The sequence below is a fragment of the Protopterus annectens genome, chromosome 5.part1 (assembly GCF_019279795.1).
Source record: "Protopterus annectens isolate FY-2018-M chromosome 5.part1, PAN1.0, whole genome shotgun sequence".
Classification (NCBI taxonomy): Eukaryota; Metazoa; Chordata; order Ceratodontiformes; family Protopteridae; genus Protopterus; species Protopterus annectens.
In genome coordinates, this window is record NC_056736.1 from 540851731 (window position 1) to 540867430 (window position 15700).

Consider the following 15700-nt stretch of genomic DNA (forward strand, 5'->3'; position numbering starts at 1 on the left):
GATTATTAACAGACTGTACACATTCAGTGTTTAAATGAACTAGAACTAATAAACAATTTCACAGTTATTTACTTGAAATAATAAAGAATAAAACTTCAGCAGAGTTTAATGCATGCATTTCTCAACATTTCTTTTATACTAACAAAATACATTGGATTTCCAAACAATGCTGGCTTCTGTACAACATATGACAGCACTGTTATTAATTTTACAAACTATACTTTACTCAGGTTCTACATTTAAAAACAGAAAAGCATCTTACATTATTTAAGAATGTTTTCTAATATTCACTTTTATTAATTCAGTAAATAAATAATTAACTAAGGACAGAAACCGTGACATAACCAAAGTACCTGTTTAAATTCTAAATCCTTCCCTGTCATTGCTTGAACACTGTAAATGATTGGATCTCCCTTCATTGGTTGTAGAGACTCCCATGTAATTTCACAAGCATGGTCATCAAGCCGCTTAATCACTGGAACTAAGGACAATAAAAATGCTTTAAGAACATACCACAGGACAGAAGAAAAATAAGTCACGACAATTTGGAATTACATTTAGAAGCCTGTTAGAGTATACCTATTAACTTTATTATCTACAAATTCTCAAACTCCGTAAACTGGAAACACATAAGCAAAACTGCAAATGATGCTGTGCATCCTTCATTTGTAATATTTTTGGTGTGTATTCCCTGTATCAGGTAATCTGCAAAGACAAGTCTCCATGACAGGTGTTGTGGAGGTTGTGGATGGCTTTTCACTCCACCAGTCAGCAAATGGAAACAAAGATCCCCAGGTTCAAACACAGTAAGCAAGTACCTTTGAACACACCCTATGAAGTAACATACAGATTATATAAGTAAATTTGCCCTTCACGTGTCAGTTAACCCCTTGCTAGAAGCAAGAACCTCAGCAAATCAAGTTCATCAATGAAAAGAAGAGCTGCCACTAACATCTATTGTAAGATTTGCATTTACTTCAACTTGTTTCAGAGCTGGTGTTGGCATTTTTGTTAGTATCAAGTCAGGGGGCCCCCCAACACATTTCCAGTTTAAGTATCACCCTATCACTGCCACTTTTCCTAATCAACATTTTACTTCACGCTGTGGAGGTTTAGGTGCAATATGCACAGACTGAACTGTAGCCGTGATGCTCGAACATTAACACAGGCCTGTGAATCACACTATGTTGGTCCACCTCACCGAGGGAAATTCACAGTGACTGCATTTTAGTTGCATTGATATCAAGTTATGACAACCTTATGTACAGGTCTGGCTTTAGGTGAAATGGTTCCTTCAGAAAAGGCCTCCCATGGTGCCTCTCCACTTGCCTACATCCCCCCCACATAGCATCATCATCCAGTCCTCCCCTCCTGTTTTCTCCAGTCACAGGCCCTCCATTTCATGCAGATTGTCTTTTATCCCCATTTTCTCACATTTTGTTTTACTCATCAGCTTTTTTTCGGAAGGCACACCTTTCTAGATGCTCTGAAGTGCATTTCATTGCTTTTTTTTTTGTAAATGACGTTTTGGTTTGAACACAAATATGACGAAGAAAAGAAATACATTGTCACTGTTCAATTTTACTTTTCCTTGTATCCTTTCAACACACACACCCTAAATCGCCAAAACAGCACAGATATAACTCTATAGGGAAAAAATGATTTAAGCAAGGGGTCCAGGGACCACCAGACTCCCAGAAACGATAGGGTTATTGATGGTCTGATGTACAGTTTTGAGCATTTTCCTAACCTTTTGATCCTGTGATGGCCTGAATAAAAATCATGAATAAGAAAAGAAATTTAGTCTTACTTTTTCCATTCAAGAAAAAAAAAATAATTTGTGTCCAAGGCTTAATGTTCAGTATACCAAAGCCTTATGTTGCTTTAAGGTATACTGTACATCACATGTATGCTCCTCGCATAGCATAGGGCGTAAAGGTGATATCCAGACGTACCATCCTCAGAACTGAAAGCCCCAGCAGGAATCCCAGTCCAAGGAAAAAACAAGAGGTAACCAGTAAATCCAGAAAAGAAACGGACCAGGGGGAGAAGGGAGGGAGTGAATACTGCAACAGTGAAGGGAAGTACATCTACTATTATGGTAAGATTTTACACAACTGTATTGTGCCCTTCCATATTACTGTTGCAGTATTCTTTACATTTGGGAGAGTGACAAAGCTCCAGAAGGAACTTGGGAGGAGGAAGGACTTTAGGAAGCCATGAAGGATGGCCCTAACAAAACCAGCTCTAGCTCTGGAGATTCCATCCAACTTGTAGTGCTTGGTAAAAATATGCAGAGAACTCCAGGTAGCTGCCTGAAGAAAGTACAGTTGTGTACACTTACCATAAATGTAGATGTTCGAGTGTATTCACTGTTGCAGTCATCACATTTGGGTTATCTGCCTGCAGGTAGCCCTCAGCCAGCCTGAATACCAGAGTCTTGGATTCCTGCGTTGGATGCTGTCTCTTCTTCCATGACGTCAGGTCGTCAGGGGTATAAAACATGCAGCCGACACGATTACATCAGTTTTTCTTGCCCCAGATGTCAGGTGCCCCCACAATGGGAAGCAATTATATGCTATGGTACCCCTCCATCAAAAAGCATACACCAGAAAGCTTAAATACACCAAACAAGAAAGAAATGTAGAGCCAAGAGAAGTCAGGAGGCTGGAGGGAGGGTAACCAGGACTGCAACAATGAATACACTCGAACATCTACATTTATGGTAAGTGTACACAACTGTACTATGTTCTTCGTGTTTCACTGTTGCAGTCATCACATTTGGGTTGATTCACAAAGCTAAGGAAGGGAGGAGGAAGTTAGAGAGCATTAGGGCCAGCTATTAAGCCCTGCAAGACTGCAGTGGCAAAACCAGCTCTGGATTTAGAAAAAAACTGCGGTGGTGGTGCTGGGGTAGCGTTGTTGCCTTACAGTAAGACATTGTCCTGTTCGATTCTCAGCTAGAGCGTCTTCTGTGTGGAGGTTGAAGGTTGTGCGTCAGGGCCGGCAACTCGGCACGTAAATATCTACTGCCAATCATTAGCGGACCGGAGTTCCGCTGTGACGACCCCTAATCAGGAAAAGCCGAAAGACACAACAAAAGGCATGTGGTAATGCTTGGTGAAGGTATGTACAGAGCTTCAGGTAGCAGTTTCTAGGATGTCCCTGGTAGGGACACCTCTGAGAAAGATTGTAGAGGTAGATGCAGCCCTGGTGAAATGTGATCTTATCCCCTGTGAGGTAGGTTTTCCATGGTGCTTATAGCAGAAAGGAATGCAATGGGCTATCCATTTAGAAATGGTTTGCTTTGAAATGGCCTTCCCCTCTGGCCCTGCAGCAAAGCCAACTAGCAGCTGTTCAGATTTTCTGAGAGGCTTAGTCCTAGCCAAATAAAATCTAAGTTGTCTGTGCACGTCCAAAGAATGCAGTATTCATTCTCCTTTGTTTTGTGGATTCGGGAAAAAGGTAGGCAAATGAATGGACTGATTAAGGGCCACACTAGACACCACCTTGGGCATAAAGGAAGGGTTGGTCCTGAGGGAAACCCTGTCTGCATGGAAGATAATGAAGGGCTCCACTGCCATGAGGGTCTGTAATTCAGACACTCTTCTTGCTGAAGTGATGGCTAGAAGGAAGGCTGTTTTCCAAGAGAGGAATTTCAACTCTGCAGTTGCAGCTGGCTCAAAAGGAGGGAGAGTGAGCTTTTCCAATGCAAAGTTAAGGTCCCAGGCTGGAGTAGGGGCTCTCCTGGGGGGGGTCTTAAATTTTTGGCCCCTCTGAGGAATTGCTTTAGCAGGGGGTGAGAGAAGACGGGTGGTTCAGTATTATAATGTGCTGAAATGGCAGAGGCATGAATTTTAATTGACGAGAAGGATAGGCTCTTGTGGAGCATTTCTGTTAAGTACTGAAGTATATGAGCTAAGCTGGGCACCGTTGTGCCCATCCCCTGAGTCTGGCTCCAGGAAAAGTATCTTTTCCACTTTTTAGCATAGGATTTTCTAGTACTAGGTCTCCTTGCCTCCAGAATGACATCTAGCACCTGCTTATTGAGGGATGCTATTGCAGAGCTCAAGGAATTAGCCAGGCTGCTAGGTTCAGGGTTTGAAGCTGAGGGTGCAGAATCTGGCCCGCCTGCTGGGACAACAAGGAAGGGGACTGAGGCAGGTACCTTGGTTCCAGCAGTGTCATACTGTGCAAGAGGGGGTACCAGTGCTGGCGTGGCCAGTCTGGTGCAATCAGTATTGTCCTTGGCTTGTTCTGTTTGATCTTTAGCGGAACCTTCGAGAGGAGAGGCAGGGGGGAAAGGCATAAACTGAGAGGCTTTCCCAAGTAAAGGACAGGGCATCCACTTTCCAAGCTTGACTGTGGGAAGTTCTTGTGCAGAATTCATCCGATTGGTAGTTCTGAGGGGAGGCAAAGAGGTCTATCTCTGGAGTCCCCCATTTGTTCCTCAAGAGGTTGAATATTTTTGGTTCCAGTTTCCACTCGTGTGGGTCCATGATATTTCTGCTTAGTTCATCTGCCAGAGATTTAGCTTGCCTGGCAGGAATTGAGCCTGTAGGTGCAGTTGGTAGCTCAAGGCTGTGTTCCACAGAGGCATGGCTAGTCTGCAGAGAGGGTACGAGTGGGTTCCCCCCGGTTGTTTATGTACCACATAACTGTGGTGTTGTCTGTCTTTCCCAATAATTGTCCTGGAAGAATGTGGTCTTTGAAGGCTGTCAGGGAATTCTGTACAGCTAACATTTCTTTTTGGTTGATATGCAGGTGCATCTGTCTCGGGTTCCATTTGCCCTGAATGCACTGCCCTGCCAAGTGAGCCCCCCATGCACAGTCTGATGTGTCTGTTGTTAGGGTTTGGGAGGCAGGGGGTAGAGTGAAAGGAAGCCCCTTGTTGTGGTAGCAGGCCTCTGCCCACCAAAGGAACTCTGTCTTTATACAAGGAATTATAGGAATCATTAATTCCAGGTCCTGAGAATGTTGACACCATAGGCTTTTCAGATACCATTGTAGTTTCCTCATATGCAGTCTTGCATATGGAATTAGTAGAATGCAAGAGGCCATGAACCCCAGGGCTTGCAGAATTTCCCTTGCAGATAGCTGGGTCTTAGTGGCCAGTAGTTTGAAGTAGGTTGTCAAATAAACTTGTTTCTCTGGAGTGAGGAAAGCCATCTGGGAAGTTGTGTTTAAGCTTGCTCCCAGGAATACAATCTGTTGGCAGGGTACTAGGTGAGATTTCTTTTCGTTTATGGTGTACCCCAGTGAGGTTAGATGTTTCTTTATGAATGTCAGATGTTTTAATAGCAAGTCCTGGCTTTCTGCCTGAATCAGACAATCGTCCAAGTATGGGTATATCTGAATATTTCTCTGCCTGCAAAATGCAATGGCTGGAGCTAGACACTTTGTGAATACCCTGGGAACAGTAGATAAGCTAAAGGGAAGCGAAGAGAACTGATAGTGCATGGAGCCTGCCCTGAAGCGTAGGTATTTCCTGCAAGATTCCCTTATTGGAATGTGCAGGTAAGCTTCCTTTAAGTCTAAGGTTACCAACCAGGCATCTTTGCCCAGCACAGGAAGCAGCTGTTGAAGTGTTAGCATTTTGAATTTTGGGATTACCAAAAAGGTGTTTAGAATAGAGAGGTCCAGGATAGGACACCAGTAGTTGTCTTTTCTGGGTACTAGGAAAAGTCTTGAATAAAAACCTTGTCCCCTTTCTTCTGCTGGGACAGGTTGAATAGCCCTGATACTTAGAAGACAGAGAACCTGCTGTAGAGCCTCTGCCCACTGATTTGGGGGTAGGTCTGGCCAACCGTTTGGGGTTGGTAGGGTTTGGAAGTGGAATCTGTATCCTTGGGAAACTATATTCAGAACCCATTTGTCCTGGGTAATGAGTTCCCAGTTTTTTGCATCCAGGGCGAGCTTTCCTCCCAAGGGAGCAGGCAGTTGAGCAGGGCTTGGAAAGGTTAAAGTTAAGTCATTGTGCCATTTTTTCTTAGGGGGGTGTCTTACTACTCCCTGCTTTGGAAGTGGGAGCCCCCCATTGCTTAGGCCTGTGTGTAGCCTGAGACTATAACCTAGGTGGTCTGCTGTTCCTGGGTTTGGACTGAGAAGGCCTGGAAGAGGCTGGAAAGAACCAATTCTTTGAAGGCCAATGCCTACTAAATCTGGGAGGCTGTACTTGCAGGAAATCTTTAACAGTTTGCATAGATTTAGCTTTTTCCTCCATCTTTTTGAGGACTTCTGCTTTGTTGCCAAACAGGCAGTCTTGGTTTAAGGGAGCATCCAGTAATTTAGCTTTAACATGATCTGGCAAGTTTTGCTCCTTAAGCCAAGCATGCCTTTTAAGTACAGACCCAGTGACAGCAGCCCTGCAAGATGCTTCTAAAGAGTCAAAACCACATTGCAAAGTATGTTTACCAACTTGTTCTGCAGAATGCATTAAATCCTGTAATTCTTTGTGTTCACCACAGTCAGGAATCAACATAATTTTCTGTTTAAGTAGTCCCATAATATGCTGCTGGTACTTTAACATATGAAACTGGCAATTTAAAGCTCTAATGGCCAAAGTAGCAGAAATACATGCCTTCTTACCCCATCTGTCCAAGGCTCTAGAATCTCTATCAGAAGGGGTAGGGTTTTTGGCAGCAGTAGCCTTAATGTCCTTTGGCCCTTGGGAAATGGTCTCTGGATCCACAGTAGGATACTTGAAGAGGAACTTGTGAGAGTCAGGTACTCTGTAATACCCATCAGGTTTTCTGGGAGCTGAAGGTAAAGTGTCTGGGGAAAGGATAGATTCCAAGAAAGCGTCATCGACAATGTTCAGAACAGGAGGGATAGCTAAAGGCCTGTGTTGAGGGAAGTGTAAGAATTCCCTAAGCCTCTTTTTAGAGTCAGAGTAATCCTGGCTTTCCCAGCAGAAATGCTCCCTAAGAGTGTGCAAGGTTTCACCAAAAGAAAAATCTTCTGGAGGGGAAGCAGAGGGAATGGAATCCTCTGCATCAGAATCCTCATAGGTAGATAAGGGCAAATCCTGGTAATCAGAAGAAGCAGAAATATCAGATTCCTGATCAGAAGAATCAGAAGGAAAATCAGTTCTAGGTCTCTTAGAGGGGGAAGGCTGGCTTCCCCTAATTAAGTTAATAAGGTCTTCAGCCATTCTAAGCACTTGTTTTTTAGGCATATGGGCCTGAGCATGCAGTTTGGACATTCGTTTTCTAGGCGTGGGTCGAATTTTTGGCCTGGATGAAGAAGATGGTGTTGGTTTAAAATGCAAGTCTGTAGGCCTGAATACACCCTCAGAAGCCAGTTCCTGCACAGTGGCTCCGGACCCATCCAAGGTAGAGACATCTACAGGTTTCATAGTCAAAGAAGCATCTCACGGCATACCGGACTCTGAATGGGTCTCAGTAGAGGCCTGCGAATCTGAGGTAGCGGGTATCAGGGGCTGCGAAAGTGCCTCACTGAGTACCGGCGGACTGGCGACTAGCTTAATGGAAGAGTCGTCGGCAGTTTAGGACCTATGTGGTCTGTCTTTATCTTTATCCTTACGTTTTTTTGGAATATCGGTAGTTGGATGGCTTACCGAAGCCATTTCTGGAAAGTTATACCGAGTACCAAAATAATTTGCTGCAAATATAGCCCGACGACGAATAGTTCGGGGGTTGAACAAGGCACAAAACTGACAGCGGGGGACATTGTGGTCTGGGCCTAAGCAAGGAATGCAGTACGAATGAAAATCTTTGAGGTATTTGCTTTCCACAGGTAACACAATTGTTAACTTTTACTGACATCGGTTAAGAGCAAGAAAAAGGATTCCAATGGGGTACTTATCTTTTTTGAAGACTTCGGTTCTGAAACTCGAAAATGAAAATTTCAGGAGTTGACCGACCGGCACTTGCGGACTGCTTCTGCTTCGGGCACTGTGCGGCAAGAAAGACTGATGTAATGGCGTCGGCTGCATGTTTTATACCCCTGATGACCTGACGTCATGGAAGAAGAGACAGCATCCGACGCAGGAATCCAAGACTCTGGTATTCAGGCTGGCTGAGGGCTACCTGCAGGCAGATAACCCAAATGTGATGACTGCAACAGTGAAACACGAAGAACATCAGAGTCAGCAACCAAACTCTTGAAAAAAGCACCAGAAGAAGCCACAGCCCTGGTAGAATGAGCATTTACAGAAGAAGAAGGCTCTTACAATGAAAAGAATAACAAAAGAAAATAGCTTTAGAGATTCAAGAAGGAATGGTTTGCTTGGAAACAGCTAATCCTGGGGACCTAGGATGTAAAGAAACAAACAACTGATCAGATTTTCTAATAGACTTAGTCTTATCCAAATAAAATCTGAGTTGTCTATTCACATCCAAAGCATGCAGCACCCTCTCACTGACAGACTGTGGAGAGGGGGAAAAAGCAGGCAAATAAATAGACTGATTAAGTGACAACTCATTAACCACCTTGGGCATAAAAGAAGGATTAGTATGCAAGACCACCCTTGTCCTTATGAAACACCAAAAAAGGACAAGCCATAAGGGCTTGAAGCTCAGATACCTGTCTGGCAGAAGTAAGGGCCAACAAAAGAACCCTCTTCCAAGAGCAATGTTGCAAGGAAACTGAAACAGCAGGGTCAAAAGGAGCCGGAGTCAATTTCTCCAAAACAAAATTCAAATCCCAGGGAGGAGGAACAGGCTTCCTGGGAGGCCTAATATGAAGAACACCTTTAAGAAATTGTTTAGATTCAAATCTAGAAGCTAAAGGAGGAGATAGAGGTAGACAAGGAGAGACAGCTGATAAGTGGGCCTTAACAGAAGAATAAGCCAATCCAGCATGGAGTAATTCACACAAATAAGAACTAACCAAAGGAACATCCACAGAAAGTGGATTCGGGTTAGGAGAGAGACACCAAACAGAAAACCTCTTCCATTTGGATAAGTAGGATTTCCTAGTATTGGGTTTCCTAGCCTCCTGAAGGTCCCTAAGCATGTCCTCAGAAAAAAAGGTGTCTATGTGGAACCAAAATCATATCACCAACAGTGTCAAATGAAGGGTGGACAAGTGGGGATGGATGAAAGATCCCTTGTCTGCTGTGAACAGGTCCACTCTGTGAGGTAACTTGTGATGACTACCCTTGGCTAAATGCAGAAGAAAAGGGAACCAATGCTGTCTCGGCCAAAAGGGATTAACCAACAAGATTTTGGGCGCATCCTGTTGAATTTTGAACAGGACTTTTGGAATGACAGGAAAGGGATGGGAAGCATAAAGAAACATCACTTCCAAGAAAAAAGAGAGGGAGTCCTTCTCCCACACCAGAAGACCTGGGACTCTGGCACAAAACAGAAGAAGTTGTCTACAAATAGATCTACTTGAGGAGTACCCCACTGGTGAACAATGTCCAGAAAAACATCCATGTGAAGCATCCATTTGTGGGATTCAGTTAAGGACTTGCTCAGAGAGTCTGCCATTATGTTTTGACCTGAGGGAACGTAAACCGTCTGAAGAGTCACTTGATACTACGCAAAATCCCATACCAGGAGTGCCAACCGGCAAAAATGATAACATTGTGTCCCCCCCCCCCATTTGTTTACATACCACATCACTGTGGTGTTGTCTGTAAACACCTTGAGAGGTCCTGGGGAGAAGAGAAGATGAAAAGCCTGAAGAGCCAGCAGAAGAGCTCTCATTTCATTGACACTGATGTGCTCCTTCTGTTGAAGAGGAGACCAGACCCCCTGCACCTTTAGAGAGCTAAAAGCTGCTCCCCATCCCAAGTATGAAGTGTCTGTGAACAGCTCCTGAGAGGGAAGAGGGAGATGAAAGGGGGCACCTGGATTTAGGGACAATAGCTGGAGCCACCAATGAAGTTTCTTCCTGAAACAAGGTAGAAGAGGAACTACAAATTCCAGAGGATGTGCATTTTGAAGCCAAACTGACTGACATACAACAGCCTGGAGTGTGGACATAATTCCTCACCTTGCCTTGCAAACGTAAAAGCATAATCTTGCCTTGCTGAGTTATTTAGATTAGATAGGGACAGTTAATCTTCAGATAGTCAGGGAACTACAGCTAGTTAGCAGTTTTCTAAACTCAATGTGAGGTCTACCCTACAGTATTTTCATATTTTGTGTGTGTGAAACTCTGTTGTTTACTGGAATCAGTTATTCAGTATTTACATGTTTTAAATCCTTATATTTATTATTAAATGCTTTACTACCTCTCATTGTGGCTGGCTATTTAGTGAGTATTTTTAATAGCGCGAGAGTGTTTATGCTTATTGTAATAACACCAGGGCCACTCCAAAAAGACTCACTGCTTGGGATACATGCTACCATTTGTTTCAAAATCTATTTTACCCAATATAACTGAACACCCCCTTTGAAAGGTATTGTGGTATTTGAATAGTGGCAGCCGTTACCTTGTAATTTGGGCAAAGAAACAATGCAGGTAATCTGTGCCAGTTTTTCCCAAGAGTGTGTGCATGTGTGAATGTCGGACATTAAAGAGCGTGTCAGATACGTAGAACTGGGACACAGAATTCTGCAGTGGTTTGTGTGAAGACTCATTTGGGGACCTGGAGTAAAGCATATAGTCCAGTCCCAGGTTTGGAACCTGTTCCCGGTGTGGATGACATGAAACCTCACAAGCAAAAAAAAGACAAGTAAAAAAGAAATCCCAACGGCTTGGTCAGACTGACGATCAAAAAGTGGCGTTTGGACTGGTGACAAAGAAGTTCTGAGGATGTAAGTCCGGAAGTCACTTTATGCCCTATTCTATGCGAGGAGGACATGCATGGCATACCTTAAAGCAACATAAGGCTTTGGTATACTCGCTGGATGTCGGACTGCCCTAGGCAGGGAATCCCAAATGCAAAGAATACTGTAACAGTGACATGGAAAAACATCTTTTATCAGAATCACAAATTCATAACAAGTAACATCTTCTGCAGGTTAGCATGATGAAAATAAAGAGTTTTACTCAACAATAAAAATGTACTTTCAAAGACTCCACCAATAAGTGCAATTCCTTCTTTTCAGAGTCTTCTTGAATTTCTTTTAAGATTCCCTCATGTAGCACTAAGTCTCATTAAAACTACTATTTGAAAACTATACATTAATTAAACTAGTCCCAATGTACAGGTGCCCTGATCCTTTGATCCCCAAAACACACTCACAGCCCCACAACTTCCTAATTGTAGTGGTAGCTCTAAGGTTCCTGCACAACTCACATTCACCACACCTTCTGCTTTAAGAGTGAGCACACACACTGTGTAAACATTTTTAGGCTTAGGGAGAAGATGACTACCAGGATTATACTTACAACCTGTGGGGAAGACAAACATTCTAATACCCATAACCTAAACTACTGAAGGTCCTATTAAAATTAATCAAAATTAATTAAAACTTGATAAAGTCAGAGAAACTGCAAAATAAAAAAACAAAATCACCCTAAAACTGTTTGTACCACAAAGCCCAGAAGATGGCTACAGAACAGAATTTCTAAGGAGCACTGATGAAAGCACACAACCACAGCAAGCAAGTACGCTGAGGTTAGTTTCAAGAGATTTTCCAACTTCAATTTTGAAGGGAATATGAGATATGAGTGAAAACCTTTTAATCTGGGAGGCAGTAATTCCCAAAGCTTTTTGGCCAACAATCAAGAGCTATGGTTGGTATGGCATAGGTTATTGGAATGGGTTTGTAAAGCAGAACTGACAGGAGGCAACAGATCAAGATGGTGGTTAAAACTTTTAGTCAAGGATCAATGTGACACAGTAGACCCTCCCTGGGCCAGTTTCACTTAGAAAAAGGAACAGAAAGAGGGGTCTGGCACACAAACTTGTCTTTTAGTCAGCTCAGTTCAGGCTGCTTGACAGTTTGTGGCATGGAAGGTGCTCTGAAGCTTTGGAAGCTGACCAGCCATTATATCCTTGGCAGGATATCACCCATACAGCTAAGGCTACTGTAACAGTGATCAACATGATGAACATTCATCTTTGGAGGTGTATCAGCTTATAGTTCAACATCAAGAATGGAACAAATGCAGTATTTACATTCAAGTACAGTTTGGAGATGGCTAACCATGGTGCACAGTTCAGAGATCCTGGATTATGACAAATGGAAGATTCCTCCTCACATTTAAGTAAGCAGAGCTATGTCAGCTTTAGATGCCAATGGCTCCCCAAAACTGAATAATCTAGAAAGTCCTTAGAATATCTCTGTTGAAACAAGCATTTGCTATATATTTATATCAATGCATTATATAACTAACTGGCAACAGGGTACATTTGTAATGCCATCTCATCCATAGAGTAAACACCAAAAGAAGCTATAACTCTTGTGAAACAGACTTTTAGATAGTCTGTAGTTCACTAGAGTTCAAGCTAGTTATAGCAAAAGCCATTGTGGTATACAATAAGATGGAAGGAAATAACAAATTATTTTTTTTCACATTTACATTATGAAGAACCCAAATGTTTTGCTTCCCTGGACTAGTTCAAAACAAGTTGCTTGTCTACATTTTTGGCAGAGCTAAAATATGGAGCAATGCTTTCCTTTGACAGGCATGCTGAAGAAAATAATAAATACTTGCAAAAACTGATGAAAAACTAACTAAAATACCATGCTGGCAAACAATCCACAAGTACACAATATTGCCCACTTGCTACAGCCCACATGGAATATGATGGACTTTTTGGAGAGAGAGCTTAAATTCAACACAATACTGGGTAAAGATATTCAAAAAGATCAACAAAAATGTAAAATGAATATAAGGGACAGACTGCAACTCAAAGATACAATGCTGACCTTGAATGACCTTGACTACTGAAGCGTAATTTGGAGAACTGGGAGGTCTTTCCAGTTGGAACAGTAGGGATAAAAATGAGAGAAACATCAAAATAGGACACAAACATCTCTGGAAAGAGATGCCATGGGGATGTGGTAACTTGTTTCACAGCCAGAGAAATCGAGGAGGAATTACATACACACACCAATACCCACAAAACAGGTAAAGGAACAGGACTAAAGGGAGACAGGCTACAATGGGGCAACTGCATAAATGGGTGGACCTAAACCATACTAGGCTCTCTTCTGCCTACCTGTATTATGTTCCCATTCAGAAAGAAAACTGTCAAGCAGAATTCTTGTTCCCATGAGTTTACCATGACACCAGTGCAAATTATCACTGTGGTAAACAAGCAGAACTCACCACAGTAAATATCATATAAATTAAAAGAAATGCTGTGCAGGAGTAAACGTTCAGTAGTATCAAGTATCACACAAAGAGACTTACCTTTAAGAGGTGTGGGGGGAGATCTGAGAGTAGTAAAAATGTAAACATCAGAAAAGGGTCCTTCACCAGCCTCATTACATGCTTGAATGCGAAACCTGTATGATGTAGACTCACTCAGCCTCTGCACTTTGTAAGTATGAGATGGTCCTCTGTAGAGAGGCACAAACCTGAAAAAAGAAACTTAGCTATAATGTACATGTATCAAAATTACTGTTACTATTACTGTTCAGAGATTAGGTATTAAGAAAAGAATTCCTAGATACCCTAACTCAAGAATGCTAAAACTGTACTATGCATTCAAACATATGTGACTTCTAACAAAAAATTAAACAGTATTCTAGAAATTAGTACTGCTAAAAATGCTAACAAAAGATGAAAAGATATGCAAAAGAATTCACATTGCTAAGAAATGTTGTTTTAATATTAACCAATCAGCTTCATTTCTCTGTTTATTCAACTAGAAAAATACAAAAAACAAAGACGATACACAAAATTATCACAATTAATACAACATAAAACAAATAACAAAATTTCAGTCTATGGCAAATAAAGCTCAAAAAGGGGTGACAGAAGGTCCTATTGATGGAAATGCATCTTGAGATCTCTCTCTTAAGGCTAGCACTGGAGGTCTTCTTCTCCTTTTGGCTTTTGCCGTTAGGGATTGCCACAGATGAACAGTGGTCCACAGAACGATTGGCAGTGGAGTTTTACAGTGTCAACCTGCCAGCCCGGCACCCAACCTTCCACAGAAGGCACACACACATTCACACCTAGGGCCAATTTAGTGTGTCCAGTCCACCTGCAGCATGTCTTTGGGATGTGGGAAGAAACTGGAGTACCTGGAGGAAACCCAAGTGACCGCAGAGAGGCCATGCAGACACCACACAGAAGGAACCCCAGCTGAGAATCGAACTGGAGAACCTCTTGCTTTGAGGCGGCAATATTAACCACTGCACCACCACCTTCAAAATAGGGAATCTCGCAGGTCATCAGCTTGACAAGACCCAAATGACTTAAGCCTCAACCCTGGAACCTCTAGCAGCTCCAAGACAGCTAAGCAGAGAGCTGAGAAGCCTGGAAGGGCATTACTAGATCCCTTGAACAGGTGGAAACCTGATCATATAGGACTTTTGAGTACCATCACAAAAATTTCAAATGTGATTATGTACCTGACAGTGAGCCAGTACAGACAACTTAGGATGGAAATACTGTGAATCCATGGACTCGACTATATAATCTAGTTGTGGTAGATCAGCCGAGACAAAAAATACTTTTACAATTATCAGTAAGCCTTCTGATAGAATTACATGCTTAATTTAAGTGATACTACTTACATAATGACAACATGACTGACATTTGACACGTGGTCACAGAATGTCAGCTACTCATAGAGCATCACACTGAGGTTAGACCTTTGGCACAAATCCTAGTCTGTTAACCTTGCAAAACATGCAAGGTATTAGAGCAGGAGATGTGCAGGACATCTGCATGGCAAAAAAGCCTTCCTAACAAATTACAGTGGACTGAGAGTCTGCTTATACTTACACAGGCTAGAATGCCCTCCATTTAGTACTTTCATAAGTCACTCACTCCTGACAGAAAGCACACTAGATATGGGGTATTGTGCTATACACTCAAATTACTCCACCAAGTACCTGAATGCATGCAGAGAACAAAAGTGGAAACATTATGGAGCTTTGTTCAACTCCCACAAGTCACAGTGTAGGTAAAGGAGGCATTAACACTGGAACCTACCCTCAAAGTACACAAAGACAGACAGGGAAGCAGACAGAAGACAAATCATTTACGGACTATGCCACACACCTCAGAGTTAGTCTTCAGGCATTCCAAAGGGTTAACCGACCATTCCTAGTGTCAAAATGTGCTCTGAAAACAGAATGACATTGGTTTTGGAGTCCAAAGGAATCCAAAAGGGATCCAGTTTGTGTACTCACCAACTTTCAATAACCCTTTCAACAAAGGGAAGATATCTAGAATGCATGCATCCATGGTGAAATAAGTGACAAGACAGATGTAACCAAGGTTTCCTTTAAGACAGTTTTCAGGCCTGGGTTCCTTATAAAGATGAAACCACCAAAGATATCAAACTAAGACATAATAGTTTGGTTGGTCTGAGGTCTAACCCACAGCAAACTGGATACAAATTTAGAAACAGCTGCATCAACTCCATGAAGTTTGTAACTTCAAATTCATTACAAGTGCTGTGGGGAAGCTCTCTGTCCAAACAGATGGAAAGTCCACTGTGCACTTCAAATAATACTTCCTGTGGAATCTACTTTGAAAAAAAAATCAAGTGGCTAATTTGCAATCAGATGCAGAAAAATGCCTTCCAATTAATCACAGAGATTAGACTGTACAGTATGTCAATCAGTCAGAAGAGATTACATGGTCACTT

The 15700-nt window shown here is 42.3% G+C and overlaps 1 protein-coding gene across 5 annotated transcripts in view; it reads right to left on the reverse strand.

The window, feature by feature from the left end:
- FNDC3A (fibronectin type III domain containing 3A) overlaps window positions 1-15700 on the reverse strand; it is a 3267883-nt gene that overhangs the window by 100176 nt on the left and 3152007 nt on the right. For all 5 annotated transcript variants that reach the window (XM_044073165.1, XM_044073164.1, XM_044073166.1 and 2 more), the window contains 2 exons: window positions 13285-13451; window positions 354-481 (listed from right to left, as the gene is read on the reverse strand). In XM_044073165.1, the coding sequence (XP_043929100.1) occupies window positions 354-481; window positions 13285-13451 (295 nt within the window). The remainder of the gene's footprint in view (window positions 1-353; window positions 482-13284; window positions 13452-15700) is intronic.